Consider the following 22,665-nt stretch of genomic DNA (forward strand, 5'->3'; position numbering starts at 1 on the left):
ACTGGCCCCAGTTTCCTGGGTCCTCCTTCTTGCCATTTTTAAAGACTGGAGTGACACTGGCTTTCTTCCAGTTCTCAGGCACCTCTCCTGTTCTCCACGACCTTTCAAAGATGATGAACAATGGCTTAGGAATAACATCTGCCAGCTCTCTCAGCATTCATGGATGGATCCCATCAGCGCCCATGGATTTATGAACGTCCAGTTTGCCTAAACAATCTCTAACCTGATCCTCCTCAACCAAGGGAAAGCCTTCCTTTCACCAGAATTTCTCTGCTGTCTCTAGGGTCTGGGATTCCTGACGGCTGGTCTTAGCAGTAAACAAGAGAAGGCGGCATTCAGTAACTCTGCCTTATCTGTACCCTCTGTCACGAGGGCACCCACCTCATTCAGAAGTGGACCTACATTTTCCCTAACCTTCCTTTTGTTGCTGATATGCTTCAAAAAGCCCTTCTTCTTGTCCTTGATATCCCTGGCCAGATTGGCTTCCAAGTGGAGCTTGGCCTCCCTCACTGCATCCCTGAATATTCTAACAGCCTCCTTACATTCCTCCCAGGTGGTCTGTCCCTTTTTCCACATTACATAAACATCCTTCTTCCACCTGAGTTTTTACAGAAGCTCCTTACTCATCCATGCTGACCTCTTACTTTGCTTGATTTCTTGCTCATAGGGATGCATTGGTGTTGAGCTTGGAGGCAGTGATGTTTGAATATTAGCCAGCTCTCTTGGACACCCTGCCTTCTAGAGCCCTAACTCATGGTATTCTTCTTCCAGGCAGGACCCTGAAGAGGCCGAAGTTCACCCTGCTGAAGTCCTGGGTTGTAATCCTACTTACTGCCCAGCTTCCTCCATGCAGGATCCTGAACTCCACCATCTTGTGGTTGCCGCAGCTGAGGCTGCCTCCAGCCCTCTTGTCTCTAACCAGTTCTTCTTAATTTGTTAGTACAAGGTCCATCAGCACACCTCTTCTGGTTGGCTCCTCCACCATCTGTGTCAAGAAGTTGTCATCAATGATCCTCCTGGACTGTGCATGCTCAGCTGTGTTGCCTACTCAGCAGATGTCAGGGTGACTGAAGTCTCCCATGAAAACCACGGCATGTGATTGTGAGGCTACTTTCAACTGTCTGTAGAAAGCCTCATCAACTTCCTATTCAGGTGGCCTGTAGTAAACACCCACAACAGTGTCCCCCTTGTTAGCTTTTCGATGTTCTAAGTAGCCCCAAAGCTACAGTAAAGTCTCCTGCTTTCTTTATGCCTGGTGTCTTGGCAGCAGAGACTTTTCTAGTGCAGTCAGAGCAGAGGCGAACAGAGGAAGCTTTTCTGCAGGCATGGCTGAACACCCAGTGCAGCAGAGGCCACAAGCCAACAAAAGCTCCGTTTCACTTGCACAGTACTGCTTTGATGGCAGAAGAGGCCAGGGAGGGGGTGACTGGTCCTCAAGGTCTAGGTAACGTGGTTAGACCAGCAAAACTTTATAGCATGCAGCTGGTCTGAAACATGATGCCTGATGTTACACCATTGGCCGCAGGGTGGGCAGCACAGGGAGGGTGCTCAGGCTTGACTGTTACACGGGTCTCTATGGTGTTTCCTGATGGATGTGCATAGTGCTGGTACAGGAGCTACACTCTTTCATGCAAAGATGCATTCTTGCATATTCTTCTCACTGTCTTTTAGAAAGTAAGAATATTATCTATCACTCAGTGATACAGTCACTACTTTAAATGTTGTGACCTGTGTAGCTTTGAAGCATGGAGCAGCATTAGGACAGTCAGCATATTTCTTCTTGGAGTTGGGTGCTACTAATGATTACTAAGCTTTGAGGACTCTGAATTATTCTTACACTTTCACTTGCTAGGTGGGTGTTGCACATGCGTGGTATGATTAAATATGAAATTTTTAATGGCTAGTTTAATATTACGAGAGCAGTTACTTTGGTACCTTGCAGAGGTGCAATCTGGAATAGTGATGTCTTGAAACTGTAGCAATTAGTAAATCTCCATGTTCAGGTTTTATGAACATGAACACAGTGGCTTGTGCCAGTGACCAGAACAGGAGCTCAATGGAAAAATAATTAATTTTCTTTTATTACTGCATATTAATGAAATGATTTTTATTCATTTTAGCTATAGCTGCTTTAAAAGTTGACCCGTGTAAATGTCAGTTATGCTTTGAACCAACATGGTTTTACTTTTGCTTTGACTCAAATGTTAAATATTTTGTACTGGACCAATGACTGCAGGGAAGTTGTTTGGCAAAAGATAACAGTGAAATATCTGAAGAGCAAATAGGTATGTGAAATGTCAGATACTGAGATCATGAAAACTGTGTTTAATTTTGTTCACATGTTTAATCAAAACAAGGTGGAGGATTATAAATAATATGATAGAAGTGAACAGTGTAATGGACAGTTGCAATATCTTCAAATAATAGATTTCAAAAGATTTTACAAGGCAATATGAGTCAAGAGAAAATAGAATTCAATTTGATTTTCATTGAACATTGCTTCTCTGATGAAAATATTTCATAGCTTGTGGATTTAAGACTGCTGTGTCTTCATTTTTCACAATGAAAAGAAATTATTTTTCCCCTAACTTCTGAGATCAGAAGAATTAATTTTCACCTTTTTTGGTAGAATACACAAAATGAAACGTTGGAGCATAGTGTATGTTTTTAGTAGAGAATTTGGATGAACCCATCTGCTTTTTTTCGTCTTTCTTTTTCAAAGTTTTCTTTTTATTGAGAGAATGAAGTAGATGCATAAAGGAGCTGAACTGCGTAGAAAGTTGGAAAGATGTAAAACCTAAAATTCTTTTTTTTTTTTTTTCCTTGCTTAGTAAAGATCCTGTGTGTTTGAAAGGCATAGTGCTTTGTTCCAGCCGTTAGGCTGGTCTTATAGAGATATTACTGCTTGCTTCTTTTTGTAAGTAAACATATTAATCTGAGAGTGAGATGCAGTTGGTTTTCTAGCTAAGCTGAGAGTTTTTTAAATTAAAGTCTGATGTATAGCTTTCAGTAAACTCTCTTGGTTTATTATGAATAAAACAAATAATTGCAGCCTGCCTTAAATTTGTATTCTTCAGGAGATTAATTCTCACAGCCTGGATTTATTTATTTGTATGTTCCTGAATTCTCTTATCTAAACTGTGCCCTTATATAGAAGGATTAAAGGTAACTCTACTGCTCTTACTAGCCATGGAAGGAACTGTGTTATTGATGTGTTATTGTTGGTTGGTTGGGGTTGTTGTTGTTGTTGTTGTTGGTTTGGTTTTTTTTGGTTGTTGTTGTGGTTTTTTGTATGTGGTTTTGTTTTGTGTTTTGTTTTGGTTTGTTTTCACTAGGATTCACCACTTCCTACAGCCCAGGGAGAAAAAAATAGAGATTCTTTTGCTCAGCAGTTCACTCTTCCACTCCACCAGTAAAAAATGCCAGCATGGATGAATATGTTGCATATCTCCACAACAACTTAGCTCATGTATTCCTCTTATTATTGCCTACTTTATGCCATCATGATATTTTCTTTGTTCTCTTTCTGATTTTTTTAGATAACGGTGCTAAAATTTGAGATTATACATATTGCTGTGAGGATCCTTATTTTATCTGTAGACCAGAATCTGATGTCAATGAATAGAAACATACTGATTTAATTAAGGGAACTATGTCCTTATTTCATTATTTGTAATGTGGTTATACTTTTTTTTACAGAAATCATAGCACAGTTGCAATGCATAAAAGGTTCAGTCTTTTAGCTGTCAGGACTCTATTTTGCCTATTAACTGCATTTATTCTAATAACCCTAGAAAGCCCATAAACAGCAATTAGATAGCACATATTTTGCAGGGAGGAAATTGCGCAAGAGGAATGTCAGTCTTGTTTCAGAGTGTACAGTCTAAATGGATGAGAGATAGAGTATGGAGAAAAATAGTATCATGTAAAGATGAAGCTCCTTTCTTGACTTAACACAACAGTTACATCTGTAGATCATGAATTATTTGAAGACGTAACAACTACATTGAAAACAATTGTGATTTTTTTTTTTCTGTCACAAACAGAAAACAAGATGAAAAACACGTTATGAATTATTCCTTCTGCTGCATTATCTGTGATTGGATAGGAGCATGTTCAATGAATTAATAGTGATTTTTTTTTACATCATTGTGGTGTTTTTACACTTCTTGATCTGGAGGAGGGGGGGAAAATTTGACCTTAAAAATACTTGAGGTAAAATCATGAACGACAAAACTACCTGCTGTAGTTTTCTAGAGAGTCATCATCAGTGAACGCCTTTATTTTTTTAATGGCTTTATCAATGCCAAAAGGCCGGTATTGTAACTGTTTGGCTAAAAATGTAGTTCAGCCCTCGTATGTTACTAACCAAGTGAAAAGAACAAAATACAGTGATCACTGGGTTAACCAGACACATTATAAATATTTAATGGCAGGTGTAAAATATGCATATAATATTGCATATACTCATTTAACAATACTTGTATAATAATGTATATAAAAGAAGAGAGAAGAGTTGGGGAAGACTTGAACATCTAAAAATCTTTGTGATGTTTTGCAGAGCTGCTTTTGTCTTAACTGTTCTGATGTTAGGAATAGTAGCAGTAACTATGATCCTTGTTCATACATTCAGGTTGTGTGTTTTTATCTCCTGACATTTTCTGTAGTATGTTCTGTTAAGAAGGTCATTGGTGTATGTCATTATCACACTACACAGAAATAAATGATGAAATTAGACACAGATATTAAATAGCTATATTTAGTACATAGTACTAAACTAATTTAATAAATTTAATTCCATAAGGGTTTAAATGATTTTCATTTAAAACTTTAAAATAATTTGCAGACCTTGCTTTTTCTTTAAGTGTTTCAGAATTGCTTTATTTTTCAAGTAGAGATTATATTTTTGACTGGGTTTGCAGCACTTTCTTGTGTAAGGCTTATATTCTCTTTACTTTGGTTTACAGGCCTGTTTTATGAGTGTGAAGCCCAAGTATCTACATTTGCATCGTATGTTTGCATTGCTAAATGGGCAAACCTTGGCTCTAAAATTCTAGGTCTTAGTATCAAAGTATAAATTAGAGATGTAAAGCTTAATTATATAATTATCCTTTCACTAGTAGCCCAGAAAAGAAAAATATTATTTCTTCAGTGATAATTGATTATGTTGTATACAACAGATGAGATTTGTGATAAAATGTTAATGCATATACAAGAACTGTTGTATGTAACCTCTTTTTTTTTTACTCTGGCCATGTTTTGTTGAACAGTAGCACTGCATTTTTAGTTGAAATAAAGCAGACCAAGATGACCTCCACAGGATAGCAGCAGAAGCCGGCACATCGTCTTTCTTCCTAGTGCTTCTCTGTGCATCCTGCCAGCAGCACTGGAAAAATTCCACTATTTACATCTAAGGACTGCTTGAACACAATAGGTACAAAACATTTCATTCCTGCTGCCACAAGTACTGCAATTATCAGAAAGGGATTGGGAATTTTAAGGACAGGATGTGAGGACTCTTCAAAGTGGATTAGTAATGTGGGTGGCAATCAAATAAATTATTTTGTACTTGAAGGATTGCATAATTAACCAGAGTAGAAGCTGTGCTGCTTGCCTGTTATATTTACTAAAAAAAAAAAAAAAAAAAAAAAAAAAAAAAAAAGTATTCATGTCTTGTAAATTCCAGAAGACAATGCAAAAGGAAGGTCCAGCAAACACAGAAGACTTATTTTTTTATCTAGTCTCTCCATGGAGTTTGAATCAGATTTTCCTCATATTGACATAGTAAATACAGAAGTAATTATTAATATACATAACTTTAACATAAGTATTGCATAGCTTTTTTGTTAACAACGTAACTCAACTGAAAATGCTTCTATAGGGAAACCAAAAACCAGAACAAAGCTTCCAAGACTAATTCTCAACAATTTGTTTCAAGGAGTGAATAATTTTGACCTTATATTTGGTTGGAAATTTGGAGTAGCTTTGCTGTATCTTAACTACAGTTTGCTACCCTGCATGACTGAGGCAGGGGGTTGCTCCCCCATCCTGCAAACCAGTGTGTTCTGCAAATCTGTTTGGAAGTGTTGTTCTGTTCTGTGCATCAATGTAGTCTATAACTGCAGTTTCCTGTTGAAATGCAACTATTCACTTACTGAGGGAAACACACCTCTCAGATTTCACCTTCAGCCTTTAACTAATACTTCCGATAAGTCGTGTCTCTGTCTTATGTTAAAAATAGCAAAATTAACTTAACCCAAGGGAAACCTATGCCGCAGATGCTGAGACATCTGAACTAAGTACACAGGAGAGGGACTGGACCACAAGCAGTAAAAATACAGTGTCATGGTACTGAATGCACCACCACATACCATGTCAGATGGCCAGATTATCTTTTGAAAGTTGTGTGGTGCTGGGAGTTTAGATATGTTACAGGCATAATAGGCCAAGCTTCTTTGCATCTTGTGCAAAAGCAAGGAAAAACTTTCTGTTTTCTTATGTTATAACCTACCTGATGTTTAACTAGAAATAAAACTAGAACAGCATGTAATAGTGCCAAAAACATGAGCTAATGGTCTTATAAGGACAAAAATTTATTACTTGTTGCTTGAAAAACATCCACAGTATTGTGTTTTGGTACACTCTGAAACAATTACCTCCTTCGAAAGTACCGGAAATACCTGAGCTACAAATTTCCTGTTTGTTTTTTTTCTTTTTCTTTTTTTTTTTTTTTCTGTTAGGGTGATTAATATTACAAATGCAAGATTTGGAAACAGAAGACTTCCTAAATCCTGAAGGTATTAGAAAAGCATTTTTAACACTCAGCAAATAGGATGTGTATCTCATTGCAAACATTAGCTGTAAACTCTGCTCCTTCACCTTTGCTTCCTATGTATCCTTAATTTATGGTATTTATTTCAAGCTCTGAAATAAGTGATTTTGATTAAATTCAGCTTTAACTGTACAGTAAGCAAACATCTATGTAAACATGTAACATTAGATTACATTATTTACTTTGAATTTTTTTAAATAGCTGTCTCAGCAATGTTCATATTATGCTGATGGGAATACTGTAATTATTGCAAAATCATTTAATTATATTATTTACTTAAAAAATCCTCAGCTACAGTTTGCTCTCATTCACTGTTTAAAATACATATAAATCGTACTTATAACTTGAAGAGGTCAGAGTTATATATCTGCCTAAGGGAACAAAATGTTGAGAAGACTGTTTTGTTTTTGTCTTTATTCAGATACTCAGCATATTGAATTAAAAATGTAGTTGAGGTCAAAGCCATGGAGAGCTGAGACTCGATGAACTTTTAGAGCATTTTGACATACATAATGTATACAGAACCAAAGATGAGATAAAACTTACTTTCATTATTTCCCTTATGCACATGTATAATTTTATTTGAAATAATATGAAAAAAATGTTATCCATAAATATTAAGATAGAATATTCTATAACTTTTTAATTAAAGTCTTTAAATATGTTGTGATGCATTGTAAACAGAAGTCATTTAACTTGGAGCAATAATTAAAAGGCAACCAAGTATTCATTTCAAACCTGCATGGTTCATAGCAATTACTCTCTTTAGTAGCAGGGTTTAGCTGATTCATTACTATTATTTATTAATAGTGTAAGCTCACCATGGGCTATCTCCTGTCGTGTATTCTGCCACTACAACTAGATGGAAAAAGTCAAATTGAGTCCCAAGAAGCCTTCAATAGGGTCAATACTACACATCTTTTTTGTTCTATTATTCTTGGAACAGTGTCTACAGCACACTTAGTTCCAGATGTTGCCAGCAGCTCATTGGGAGCACAAGAGGGACAATACATCTAACCCATTTTTAGAGGTCTCAGATGAACAAGTTATACAATTTTTTAATAATAATCATCATTATCAAGAACAGGGTTTTTTTATCCAGCCAGACACTTTAACCCATTGCATGAACAGAAGCTCTTCCTTTCAAATAAACCATATCAATAGAAAGAGTATTACAGGTATATCTGAAGAAAAAACCGCTACTGTATTAGTATGTTTTCACTGTAAAAAGCAGACAATGCTGTTTCTTAATCTAAAATTTGCTTTGAACTTTGGATTTGTTCAAACTTTTAATTAGAATGAAATTTAATGGCTTGCGAAATTTGAGGTCATGTTTTGAAGCCAAGAGAAACTAGTCTGAAATGTGTCAACTAAGCTAAATCCTCCAGTTCTGTTCAGCTCTGTTGAAACTGTATTTTAATAAGTGTCCAACAGGCTTGGAATCAGTACTTTCAGATTAATGTAAATTCTTTGCACAATTTCACTTGGACTTAAATGTGGCTTTGGAGCTGTAACAGAAATGGTGCAGAAATATTAAAATATGGAGGCCATCTAGACTCAGAGTAGTATTTCACTAATAAAATCCTTTCAGTCAAAAAATCCACCAGCCAAACATATAGTCTCCCAAAAGATATACTGGCTGTTCTTGGGGAATGTCTTTTTGGTTTTGGAACAGAAGGATGTTAAACATTCATTTCTGGAGTCTCTGTTACACTGTCAGAGGAAAAGGAAGGGTGACAATTAATATTCTGCCTAGTGGTTCATGTAAAATTGAAGAAGCATACCTAGTGCTTAAGACTGGAGTTAACACAAAAGAATAGTAATAGAGTTGTTTACTAAGTTCTCAGAAAATTCTTTTGCATGTGCTACATATTTTAAATTATTTTTCAGGGCTATAATGTTACAAGTTGTTTGTTTGTTTGTTTGTTCGCAATAGCTGTTATTAATGTATCTGAAGAGTACCTAGGAAACTATGTGATTACTTGAACTTTTAAAATTTTTTAATCCTACAGGGCAACTTTCAGTTTCCATGGTGAGCATTAATAGTTTGGGGATACACATACTTTAAGGAACTCCTGCATGCTGTTCACATTAATAGTTAAGAGCCTAGACAAATATTTAGCATTCATTTAAATTAACATTATCTGTGATTAGGCAAATCACTGTATTTGTAGTCATTATGAGCCAATGTTTGTAGCCGAGGTTGTTATGTAGGGACTAAAATCTGCAACATTTTATGGTGCTGCATTTTCAGCTGGCATAACATTTTTATTTAGAAAACACTATAAATAATGAGAATGCACAGATTAGCCATTCCTTAGTTTTTGTCAGCATATATCTATTTTCAGTTGTGTTACCTGTTTTGAGAGAGAAAAGCAGTAGTAAGCTGCAGCTTCTAAAATGCTGATTCAGGAAGATATTTCTGATTCAGAAGACACACTGAAGTCTCACAGCTGTGGTATTCTCTGGCCTCATTATATTAAACAAAAGAGGTCCACTGACAGAGAGTAGTACTGAAACATGTACACAAGAGTTCCACGTCAATTCTCTTGAGTTTTCTACAGGGAAGCATTTGTACTTGCATTTACACGTGCATTTAAGCATTGAATGCTGATTAGCAGTTTGTCTTCTAAATTTCTTGATTTGTGCCAATGAATTAAAAAATTATGTATGCAGAAATAGTGTGTACGTACCTGTCCATCTTCATCCTTTTCAATGTTTTGTGTTTTCTTATCTAATAGCATAAGAATAGAGGTCTGTGGTCTTTGTGTTTTCAAAAATGTAATTTGTAATTCCACGAATTTGTGAGAAAATGTATGAAAACCAAATAATAATGTAGTTGGACATTCTCCTTACAATAGTCTTATATTGCCATATTCAGAGACAGGATAAAAAGTAGATTTCAGTGTCCCTAAAATGAAAATGAGAATTTTTCCAGTACTTTCACAAACTTGATTATTCACACAGGCTATGCCTACACTATCAAACCTAAACTCGGAAGAGTACAAATAAAATAATAATAAAAAAGTATAATTGACATCAGTGTAACAGTAAAGGGAAAATTGCTGATTTCCTGTTAAATTGCAGTTTTCTTTGTGAGTCATATGAAATTAAATTTTTTTTATATTTTATTATCTAGTCCTAATTCATTTCTCCAGTATTTAAAAACCTTTTTATTTAGTTGTGAGCCTTTTGTTGATGTTCAGAATGAGCTGTTCCAGGTTTGTTGGGATCTGTTCTTGAACAATTCTCAGTAACACTGCTGCTCAGAGAGATATGTCTCCTACATATTATTTCAAATATGTGGATTGATTTGCTATGCTTACATAGTTTTGGGAACTGCCTCCATATGGATAAAGAATGGAGCAAAGGAAAGTCATGGCTGATAACTCAAGGTGAGACTTCTTACAGTTTGTCTTTCAGCCTCAGTAATGAACTATGTATGAAATCATTGCACTCCCTTACCAGAGTTAAGACAAGTGTCGTTTCTCCGAGTCTCTAGATGTGACATTAAAACAGAATTGTTCCTCTTTACTGTTGCGAAATTAATTACTTTCCTATATTGCCAAATGCAAGATGATTTGAGTATTTCACTGAAAGTGTGAAATTCTGTTACCGTTCATGAAGAATGCTGACTTATTTCAGTCAATATTTCAGAACAGCTATTTTTTTGTTACAAATATTCTTTGCACTTGCTTTTCTAGAAAGGGATTTTTTTTTTGTTCGTTGGTTTTTATTTCTCGGGGTTTTGTTTATAATAATTTTATCAAAGTTCTTTTGTGTGTGACAGGCACTGTAACTGTACTGTTCTTCACGCCACATACCTGCCTTTGTCTCTCTCTGATCTTCCAAGGAGTTTCCCTAGCAAACTTCATCCAAAAGGGTACACAGAGGATTTACCATGGCTATGTTAAGTTCTTAAAAGGGAACACAGAGAGCAGCATACTGCCTTTTCTATTTCTTTTTCAATTCCTTCGAGGAAAATAAGCCTTTCTGGTGGAAAGAACAACTGCATGTGGTTGTGTTTTTTTCTTTATGTATGTAGTTGTGAGGTGTGTAAGCTTACATAGGATTGTGACAGGTCTCGCAGTAACCTTGCCTTTTGTTGGTGCTGCAGGGTGGGTGACTGAACTGTCTGAGATGCTACTGTAAGAGTCATCCCCTGAAAGCTCAACTTTGAACCTGCCTGAAAGTGTGTATTAACTGAAGTATTGGATTAATTCCTAGTGCTTTTCTAGAATATCTCAGCATAAAGTGTCAATATTATTTATTAATACAGCTTCAGATACAAAGATTCTGTTGGATACACAGTAAAACTTTTATTATAACTTATTAGTGGTAGCAGAAGGACTGCTGGTGTAGCCAGCTGTTTGATTCTTTTGTTTCCTTGTGTAGGGCTATTACTCTTTGTTCTACAAGATTGAGAAGGCTTGTTGCATAGCTGTAGTTTTACAAAACAGCTACAGAATTAAGTATCATGCAAGTCCATGAAACACTTTGTCTATAAAAGCTTCTGTGTTTTTTTCTCAAGCAAAAGAGGAGTGGGTGGCATGTCCATGCAATAAAGGTGGGAAACTGTAGGATATTGCAGATGCTAAAAGCTTTTATGTGGGTTCAAGCAGAAACAGGCATGTTCATAGTAGAGAAATATGTCAAGATCAACTTAAATCAAAATCTGTTAAGAGGTCCTCGAGATTGAAATTATTTAGACTGGTATAAGATTCTGCAGAAATATTTCTGTGTGACTTTTCTATTCTTGTGTTTTTGCACAAGCACCTGCTTTGTTGTAATTTTTCGCAATATTGTACTAAGTAGACCACTTATCTCTCCTGCTACAGCTCTTTTGGTTTCTATTTGCAATTTTTTGGATTACACAACTATATAAACTTGTTTCTAGTCTAAATTTGATTCCATTTCTCTTTGACTAGGAAGCTATATTCACTGGGGATGGCAGGGGGGCGGAGGGTGATGCACACACAGTGTAAAGAAGTGAGCTGTGGCAAATGCAAAAGATATGACTGATGCTGTAATATAAGACCCTGAGAACAGAGTCTTATTCTAATGTTATGCAGATTAAACTGTACTGGCCCTCTCACTGTTTGTAGGGATCTCCCTTCTGATTGTTTTTAGCTCTGTGGTGGTTCAGGTTTTACAGGCAAAGACTTGGTGGGGAAAAAGCTTCATTTATGTCCTGAGTTGTATCGAGTTGATGGGAAGGTACATAGTTTGACTGCTGGTCTTAAAGTTTCCTGTAGTAATTATAGAAAGCTAACAATTTCTGGTAGGATTAGAGATGCAATTATAAGATATTAGAGCTACTGACATAGCACGTTTGTCAGTGCCTTACTTAAATACAGGAATGGCCTCTTTGTGATAGAACTGATTGCTATTATATTGTTAGTTACATGCTGCTGCTTCTGGTTTGTTACACAGTTAATTTTTGCATGTACAGTGCAAAATTTATCCATGTCAAATTTCACAAGTTTTTGGAATTGCTTCAAAAATAATGGAATTAAGACATTTTTATTGCACTTATTTAAAATTAAAGAATACCACCTAATTTTGTTCCTTCCCCAGTAATTTTTTTTTAGTTCCAAGTAAGAAAGCAAAAACTTGTGCTAGTCTCATGACCTAACTTGATTTTTATTGATTTACAATCCAGATCAGTAACTGCTTGTAACTGTCTGTTTTCTAGAAAACTTTCAACAAACTGTTAAATCTCGCAGCTGCATACTGCTGTGGTGTAGAACTAAACAGTAATGTATAGATTATAAATATTCCATCTCAGAAGTAATATCACAGCTATGTACCATTTCCATTTTGCTGATGCAGCTTTTTTTGGGGAGGAGCTAGCCTGTAGAGAAGCAAGTCATTCTAAAAAAGAAATCTTACTTATAAATCTATATGAAACTTTGAAAAACTTATGCAACAGTGAAAATGGCTGGACTTCTTAGGAAAAAATCATAATGCTGGAGTTCTGTGAACGTACAAGTTTATGAATCTTTAAAAGTATATTACTTTTCTTTCAGAAAAACAATTTGGTTCTTTATTCAATGATTGCAAAAAAGCACAATTGTCTGTGGTAGATTGAGTGCAGCTAGTGGTTTATATATTCATTGAATATCAGTAATTTACTGCCTTGTTTCCTGCTGCCTTTAAACCAGAGAAAAGACAAACCCGGTGAAAGATTTATTGTGAGGAGATAATGAAACTCTCAGTAGGTTACATATGCATTTGTGGATGCGTATCGCATAATCACACACTGAGAAACACTGCAAAAAGTGTTTGTGACTAATTCTAGACACTCTTTTCAGACAAGTTTAAGGATACAATTAAGAAGTAAAAGAAACTGTTACTTTCTGTGTCATGTTTAGTCTTACTGCCAAGTTAGATTCTTATAATGAGATCCTGGCATCCAGTAAGAAATATGGAGGTTTGAGTATCAGTCTAATAGACTTAGAATATTCACCTACAAAAGTGCCTTAGCAGAGGAGGTAAAAAACAGATGAAACTTGTAAGTACAACTCAAACATGGAGATATTAGCTGGCATAAACTGCTTTTGATAATCACAAGACATTTTATTGGACAAGATTCTCAGTTGCTTTAAACAGGGACTACAGTTTAAACTCAGTGGAAAAGCTATACTTTTCTGATAGCTCTATATTTTTAAGCAATTTAATATAAGGGTTTCCTAACACTGAGGAAGGGGGATAATTGTAGGATATCTTTGCATTGCAAATTGTTTGCAACTTTAGTGTCTTCCCCTTTGTTTTTTGAATTTTTTATTTGTTTTGGTGAGTGAGTAGTATTTATGTCATTTTGACCTCCTTATTTGGACAGTACTGATGCCTTCTCCATACACTGATGGTTGAAGCACAGAATTTCTGAGTCTGAATGCACATTGGGAAGGATTTTTTTCAGTAGTAGATAACCTAATCTTACTTCTGTCTACAACAAGGAGATTTAAATTTTCTCTAACAGTTTAATGTGCTGTGCACTTCCAGAGAGAGAAAACAGGGAGGAAAGTTGTCTCCAAACTGTAATCTTCAGTCTCAGTTTACTTATGGTTCTGTCTTACAAATATCACACAAATTATGTTCAGGTTTAATCTTAGTGAAGCGGGAACAAAAACTCATGTAATGTTACTATCCATCTTACATATTGCATAAATTTTAAAGTTGCATGTATAAACTTCTGCAAGCAGTCTTTCTCATAAATGCTCATAGAACTTTAGCCATTAACTCAAATATTTTTCAGCTCTTTATTAGATGTGTTCTTACATGGCATGGCTGCCTTTTCTTTCCTAGCTTCTTTTACACTGTTTTTTTTTACTCCTGGGTGTCATATTTTACAACATTCATCCACTATTCACTTTGGTTTCTTCAACTCCCATGTGTATTACTTAAATATATACAGAATGGAATCACTAATTTATTTTGCAGTCCCATTTTAACATCTAGTGATCTTGCCTCATTGCTTGCTCTTAGTAACTACTACCTAGTGATTTGTCAGCCTGAAGCAATCCCTGGTTACTTCATGTTTGTTTTTCTTCTTCCTGGTGGCTGTTTACCTGCTCCTGCACAGGTTCTTTATTTCATTTGTGTCCTCTCTGGAATATGGATTTTCACTTCCACGTATCCTGTTTGATGAGCTTCTAATGATTTCTTATTGTGGTTTTCATTTGTACTTCTTTGGTGGATATTATTCATACCATTTATTTAGCAGAAAAATAACATTAAAATTATCTAACAAAATTAAGAACAAATTCCAGATTTAACCACAGACCTATAATTTTCCTTTTGGCTTCATTTTGTTCTCATTCTTTAGTTTTTTGTGTCCAACACAAACCTGAAAACTCTTGAAGCAGAGAGAAATGTATTATTTTGCTCGTCTGTAAAACATATCAAGCATCTTCGTAAAGATCTGGATTTTGCTGGTATGAGGAATGTATCCCTGATTACTTTATAATATCTTTTCAAGTATGTATTTCTACACTATTTTAATATTCAGTTTCTTAGTTTAGCCATCTTGAGAAAACCTTTTGAAATACTGATTTAAAGAAAAAAAAGTTTAAAAATGTATCTTAAAGTATAAAAGTTAGTGCATTGCCAAGGAAGAACTCAACAGCAATAGTATTCATTTGCTTCACAGAAGATCTCTTGTCTTCCTATTGTCATACAACACTATTTTTTTTTTCTTGAAGCTGTTATTGTAGTTAGGTACTCAACAAGAAGGAAGCTTACAAGGTGAGTTAGTCAGCCCCTCTCACTTAAGTGTTTTAGAAGCACTGGTGCATTTGAGTACTTGATTCCTAATTTGAATGATTTTTTTTTTTTTTTCCCCCAAATGAGTGTGTATGTAAAAACTCAAAAGAACATGAAAAAGCAAAATAATTGTGAATCATAGCTCGAGTTGTACTTTTGTTGATTTTTTTTTTTTGTAAATTGCTGTTATATAGTGTTGATTTTTTAACATAACCCTGCTGTTTTGAGATGAGATTTAATTCACATCAGTTGATTGCTGATTCTAAATGGTGATTATAAATTATTATGTACATGTTTTATAAATGCCATTCTTGTTGATCTTCTGCCTAGTTTAAGTATTACTGGAAAGAAAAGCTTGAGTTACTACATAAAAAAATAAATTAATAAGAAAATAGAAAATAATTTTCAATCAGTAAACTTGTGGTGAAGGATAAACATAATATCTACATCAAATTTGGTTTATCCAAACAATTTATTTTTTCAGCTCATCGTGTAGTAAAGATATCCCATTTTTGTCAAAATAAACAAACTACTACTACTAACAAAACCAATAATAACAATAATAATAATGACAGAAAAGCTCCACACATGTTTCTAAGGATAAAATGATACTATAAGGAGAGATCTGACTTGAACAATTTATATTTCAGCATAAAATATTTTGACTCTGTACAGGTATTAACAGACTTTGGTTAATTTCTTGGGGTCAACTAGGGAAATCCAACTCCATCCCCACTGGGCACCTAATGTTGTCGTCCAGTAACAACTCAGAAGGGGGTTAGGGATTATCTGATTTCCTGATTCATTCAGGAGTGTCACACGGGATCCTACAGAGCTTGAAACCTCAGGATATCACTGCCAGGGGAGAAGTGGGCGTCTCTGCAGGGCTCAAATCAGCTTAATGGCTAAGGAGTTCCTCAGGCTATAAAAGAATGTCTCCCCCATGCTTGTACATGTGAATCAAGTCCTGTTTTATTCCAGAACTAAAAATGGACAGATACTGCACAAATAGAGCAGCTTTTTTGTTTCTCAGTATTTTCTTACTTTCATAGGAAGCATGTTGTGAAATGGAGGCTATTTTTTCAACCAGTTTTTTTGCTTGTTTTGTTTTGTTTTTTAACTACATAAGTTTCGCTGTGTCAGTCACCAGTTCTCTGTTGCGTTTTCATCTTATTTGATTTTTTCCTTCTGGGATGAAAACAAACAAACAAAAAAGAAATAGCAGTAAACAGAATCACAGTTTATGGTGGGAATCAATCTGGACAGATAAACTCTGTTGTTATGTCAGAGCTATTTCATGCTGATTTTGTTTTACAAATAGGTAGGTGACCAAAAAAAAAAAAAAATCTGATGTGTACTATATATATATGCCCAGAGGGCAAAAGATAAACTCTGTAGTCATTTAATTTCAAGACCAATTAATAACAGATTTTCCTGTTACTCTTGAGAAAATTTTTGCACTGTCAGAACAGTCTGAATGGATGCAAATTTTCTCATCACCAGGGTCTGCCATTTTGTGATACAGGTGTGCTGCATAGTTACAATGTATCATCACACTGCCAGTGGAATATCACCTTTAATGTTTCTGTCTCAAATAATGACCACCACATTTTATTTCTCTAGGATTACATTGCATGGACTACACTGTACTTTGTACAGTGTGGAACAAGGACAATCTGTGTTGCAGATGAGGCGTAAAGCAAAGATGTCATCCTTTGTGACTGCCTCTACTGAAAAAATACATAAAATTATTAGAATTTTATGTATGTCTTAAAATTGAAATGCATTTTTATTATTTTCTTCATTAGGAATTTGGTATTGGAAATCATGAGTGAATTTTACTAAGGAAAATTTACTATGTTATTTGGGTAAATTCCATGAGATTTATCCGTAGCTAATTTTGCAATAACCACATCAGCAGTCCATGGCTGGTTTTTTCCTCACATGTGTGATGTTGATTTCCAAGGTCCTGTACAATTACAGGTACACTTTGAGGGAGCTATCATCGTAAACAATGGAGGAAAATGAAAATTTGTTTTTGTTGGGAAAATCCAATTGAAAAACAAACCAATTCTTATTCTTGGCATTTTAATATAGCTCTTATTAAGCAATGTGAATCAACCAAGTATTGTAACTTAGTATTGTCTAATAGTGCAATATAGGCCAATGTACTGTGACATGTACACACTATCCAGTACTCCTGTCTTAAGCATTCTTACGGATATACCTTTCCTTTCTCTCTTGCCTGCGGCTGTTTATCAGGGTCTTTTTTGTTTTTTTACTTGCCAACGAGTTTGTTTGGTTTCTGTTACAGGTTATTAAAAGTTTACATATTGGATTCCAGGAGAAGATTCAATAGTGTATTTAGCCATATTTAGGGAGACCCTAATATTTACACAAATCCATGCTAAACTTGCAGAGGGGTGTATGAATTTCAGGCTTAGTGCCCAGAACATGACTGTATTTTCCTTGTACCTTTAGATTCACTGTTTCATTTTGAGAAGTTCTCTCTGCCTTGGTTTGCCTAAGTAAAGTAAGGTGATAAAGTTAGTTCTGTGAGTTCTTTTTCTTGTAAACTGTCTTTCCTCCAATGAATTTTGGGTCATTTTACTACAGATGTGGTTTATCTGCCTTTCTTCTGAAATTTCCAAGAGTAGTCATGTGGGAGATGTTTGGGATCTGACAGTTACCAGAGTTCAACTGTACCTTTTGACTTCTAGGCTAATACTTTAAATCCTGATTATTTGAGTGAATTAATGTCTGTCTTTTGAGGGTGTAATTTGTCTTTATTCTTAGCAAATAAATGAGTATTTTAGTTTTTCTTCAAAGATGTTTGAAAGCTCTCTTTCTGAATCATGGTTATCTGCATATTTGCTGGTTTCAGAAAAAGGAAAGCACTGAAGTCAATTCTTGCTTATGAATTTTTATAAATTTTATATTACACAACTGTTAGCTTCTGTATGCACAGTGGAGGTTAAAGTGCTCTTTCATTTTATGGTGGTTTTGCTTTCATTATTTACTGTTTACCACTGGGCACATAAGTGAGTTACTGGTTTGACTGAATAAAGAGTTGCTGCCTTCAGTAATGATTTTTTTTTTTTTTTTTTTTTTTACAGTTAACATATGGCTTATACTGCTCTAAAATAGACTTACTTTGAAATCAATAGTATTAGCACCAAATTATTGAAAGCAGGAAGTAGAAATAAAAGTCTCAAAGGGGTAAGAAGGATTGATTCAGTGGCACAACTGGAGGCATCTAGTTTCATTTCAGATACACTTGGGTGCCCCCTCCAGTTCTCCCTCCAGTGTCACAGGTCTCTCATAAGGACCCTATGCGGTGTCACAAGCCTTCTTCTGTTCATGTATCAAAGTTAGCTAGTAACATTTCAGCTGTTGATTACTTTATGTATTATTTTATGTAATGTATAACTTTATGTGAGGATGTAAAGGATAAAGAGCAGTTTTTAAATGTGTGCGTAGTTCCTGTGGTGTCTGTTCTAGTTATGTATAGAATATAACTACAGTTGTTCAACCAGGTACTGAGTGAAAAGCAGTTTTTGGGAAGGGCTCTTAAGTGTTGTAAGGCAAATTTTTGCTACCTAGTAAAAGCACCATCAGTTGCATATCCTCTAAAAAATTGAACAGAAAAAAGAGTCTGGAAGACTAGAAGAGATCTAACATTGTAGAAACTACACACAGAAATATGGGATGTAGAGGAAATCTTGGGATAAAGTGCACAAATTGATAAATTCCGGTAACTTTGGAAACCAAGCTACTTTTCTTATTTTCTTACAGCAAATGCTATTTCAGGATTGCTTCAGAGGATCTCAGATCTTATGGAAAATATTCGTAAATGGAAATGTTGCAGTCTAATACAAGAGGGCAGTTGCTTTTCAGTACCTTATTTATGTCAAAAAAAAGGAAAAGGTGTACCCAATTTATGATTGTAGGTATATAATATCATCTATACAGAAATGCATATTTAAATCTAGACTGTGTGAAAGGTCAGAGTTAAAAGATATTCTGCAGAAGATTTGGATTCAGAAGCTGTTATGTAGCAGCTAAAGTTAAATAATTCAGTCTCCTCCTGCACTGGAGGGCAAAGCATAATATTAAAGGATTACAGTTCACTTACAATGATACTGCCAAGTAAAGCCTAGAGGGAAAGAAATGGAATTTCATTCCAGAGTGTTTCAAGTTGTATTTTTTTCATATTCAGGTGATGAGTTAGCAAACTAGCCATCCCTATGAGTATGAGTATGAGTATGAGTATGAGTATGAGTATGAGTATGAGTATGAGTATGAGTGTGAGTATTCTATTGATAAAAAAAAAAAGAAACAATGATAAAAAAAAATGGATGCTTCAGTTCTGGGTAGGACAAAACTGATAGTGGAGAGAGTGCTTCTGTTTTTCTATGCCTTCACTGGGGCAAGCTTTTCTCACCATTTTCACTCTGACTGTTGCACAGGTGGTTGACCAGATTGACACGCTGACATCTGACCTGCAGCTCGAGGATGAGATGACAGACAGTTCCAAAACGGACACGCTCAACAGTAGCTCCAGCAGCACAACAGCCTCCAGCTTAGAGAAGGTGAAGGTGCGGGGCAGTGCACCGCTCATCAAGCCACCCGTGCACCCCTCTGCCATCCTCACTGTGCTGCGGAAGCCGAATCCACCCCCACCTCCACCGCGGCTGACACCTGTCAAGTGTGACGAGCCTCCAAGGCTGCCTCCTGTGGCTAACCCTGTCAAGACTAATGGTACCCTGCTGCGAAACGGGGGCTTGCCAGTGGGGCCTAACCGCATCCCAAACGGAGACATGTGCTGTATAGCAAACAGTAATTTGGACAAAGTTGCAGTGCAGCCTCTGATGCACAGACCTGAGAAAGAGCGATGTCCTCAGCCAGGAGCACGAGAACGGGTACGATTTAGTGAAAAAGTGCAGTACCACGGCTATTGCCCTGACTGTGATGTTCGGTATAACATTAAAAACAGGGAGGTGCACTTGCACAGTGAGCCTGTCCATGTTTCAGGAAAGCTGCCACATCAGTGCCCTCCTCTGCCACCTCCACCGCCTCCGCTGCCTCCATTTCCTCTGGAAAATGGAGGGTTCGGGTTAAGTTCCAGTAATAGCTTTCCTCCTCCGAGACCTGCGACTGTGCCTCCACAAACTGCACCAAAACCCCAGAAGACCATCTTGAGGAAATCAACCACTACAACAGTGTGATGTATGCCACTTGAAACAACTCTTTGTTTTTTTCCTATATATAAACATAAATAGGTAATGAGCACTTTCTACTTGAGCAATAAAAAGACCCAATATATTACTCCCTGTGTCCAGTGAAGTGGCATAAAAATCACATGGTAAGTACAAAAAAGAGTGCTTGTTGTTCTTGTATTCAGGAAAAAATATTATTATGGCAAAGGATGCAGAAAAGTTTTTCATGCTTCAGTTCATAGTTTGTAAACATCTATTGGAGTTTCATACCTGTAAAATGGTTTAAAAGACATTGAAAAAAAAATTCATTTTGAAAATGCTAAGTGGTGATTCATGATAGATTTTGATCTGTCTGACATAAGGGAATAACCATTGCCTCTGAGTTTCAGGAAACTTCCTGTTTCTAGCAGGTACATTTTAAAATGTCAATTTGATGGAACAAAGTGGAGTGCCAGATAACAGCTTTTGGTTGAATTTGAGCAAATGCATTTCTTTCTGTCTGACTGCTTGAGTGAAGGCATTGTGTGTGGAGTGGTGCAATAGGAGGCGCTTTCAGGCAACATGATGTTTGGACGAGAACTAAAGAAATAATTGAATGGTACGTTGACATGGATTTGGAAGACTGATCTCACATTGATTCTAACTTGCTCAATGTACCACAGCCAAGGTGAAGCAGAGAGTTTTCAGGTGAACAGGGATAGTCTCATTCAGTTTCCCCCTATTTCCACTGCTGCATCTACAATATGGTAGTAATATTTTATCTTACATGTGATGGCAGTAGATTAAAACCACAAAGCCCAGTCCTACAGTTTTCACAAAGCCTTTGTCTGGTGCAAATCTCTTTTTGAAGGCGAAGAAAATTTTGCCTAAGGCCTTCAGGGACAACCACTTAATTCATGTAAAGAGCTTTGAAGTTGAAAAGCTCTGTGCAATTACAAAGCATTAACATGCAAAACAAGATATTTTACATGTTATCACATTTTGATGATGAACCCAATTAATACTCTTACTAGTTGAAATAAAGTCCTCAGTGCTTTTAATTTTTTCATCAAAAACCATTATTTTTTTCTCACAAAGAGAATTGTTGGGACCTAGAGTTGAAACACATTTGATCAGTGAAGAAAATCTGATAATAAATCTGTTATTTACAAAAGTCGTGCCAAATTAGTCTCAAATGGCCCAACAGCAGATGCTATATAAAAGCAGTATGTTTTTTCAGCTGAAATGTAAAACATAGTCTGTAGCAAAACAGACAAAACTAGACCAAATAGATTTTTAATTTAGATTTCCGTTTACATGCAGGAATAAGTATTAAACTGAACACCAATCTTCCCTGTATACACATTATAGTATGTTTATAGTATTTAAACCAAAATAATATGAATAACCATGACAAATTCTAACAGATAACTACCCTTTGAAAACCTTTGCAGTAAACAAAGATAGTATTTTGTGCAAAGACACATTTAGAGTCTAAAGCTTCATGTTGTGTTCCTTGCGTAGAAGTGACAAAGCAAGAAAATTGTCTTAAATGCTTAATCGTGCTTTCCGCAAATGCTCCTCACATGCTTTTCATTATGCTCTTTACGTTTTGTATTGTTTGACAATACTTAATCTCATCGGAGCTGTTGCCAAGTAAAGTCCTAGCACTTGCAGCAGGAGGGCAGTAACTTGTTCTTCATGTGTGTGAGATCTTTGTTGACCAAATGAAGTTTCTGTTTACTGGATTCTGCTCACACCCTGGAACTCCACAACACCTGCCTTGCTCACACATTGAAAATTACATTTAAATTTATTGGAACAATGTGTGAACATACACACATTGTGTATCCACAGGTTTTTATTTTAAAAAGAAAACTGTTGCTGTATTTTTAACTTTATCACTACAGTGGAGAGCATATGCCAACTGTTATAAACTATTTTAATATTTTTTTCCTTCTTAAAAGAGCTACTGTGTACAGGAAATTATAGGATAATGCAAATGAAACATCGTGTATTGCATATAAAATATTCCTGTTTCATCTTAAATTAGAGAAGGTAACAGTGAATAATTTGAGGCGGGGAGGGAGCTCTACTTCACATCTTACCTCACTTGGCTCAATTTTTCCAGTATAAACTCATCTCTGATAGCATAGCACAGTATTGCTCCTCTGGATTCTATCTCTGGGCCTGTTAGAGCCTCATGAACATGTTAGTACCTGCAAATTAGATGGTATGCTCTATGGATGTTCACTGATATACGTGTAAATTTCAGCTTTGTTGCAGTGTTAAGTTTATGATTCTCAGCTCTGAAAAGTTTAAGTGGCATCTGATTTTCAGCAATTCAGCTTTGTTTTCCATCTCAGGCTT

At 35.8% G+C, this 22,665-nt stretch overlaps 1 protein-coding gene across 3 annotated transcripts in view; it reads left to right on the forward strand.

Moving 5' to 3' along the window:
- PRR16 (proline rich 16) overlaps positions 1-22,665 on the forward strand; it is a 155,412-nt gene that overhangs the window by 81,968 nt on the left and 50,779 nt on the right. For all 3 annotated transcript variants that reach the window (XM_082074836.1, XM_082074837.1, XM_082074838.1), the window contains one exon: positions 19,567-20,462. In XM_082074836.1, coding sequence (XP_081930962.1) covers positions 19,567-20,325 — 759 coding nt within the window. In that variant the 3' untranslated portion in view covers positions 20,326-20,462. The remainder of the gene's footprint in view (positions 1-19,566; positions 20,463-22,665) is intronic.

Source organism: Streptopelia decaocto (genome assembly GCF_964273445.1).
Source record: "Streptopelia decaocto genome assembly, chromosome: Z".
Taxonomy (NCBI): Eukaryota; Metazoa; Chordata; class Aves; order Columbiformes; family Columbidae; genus Streptopelia; species Streptopelia decaocto.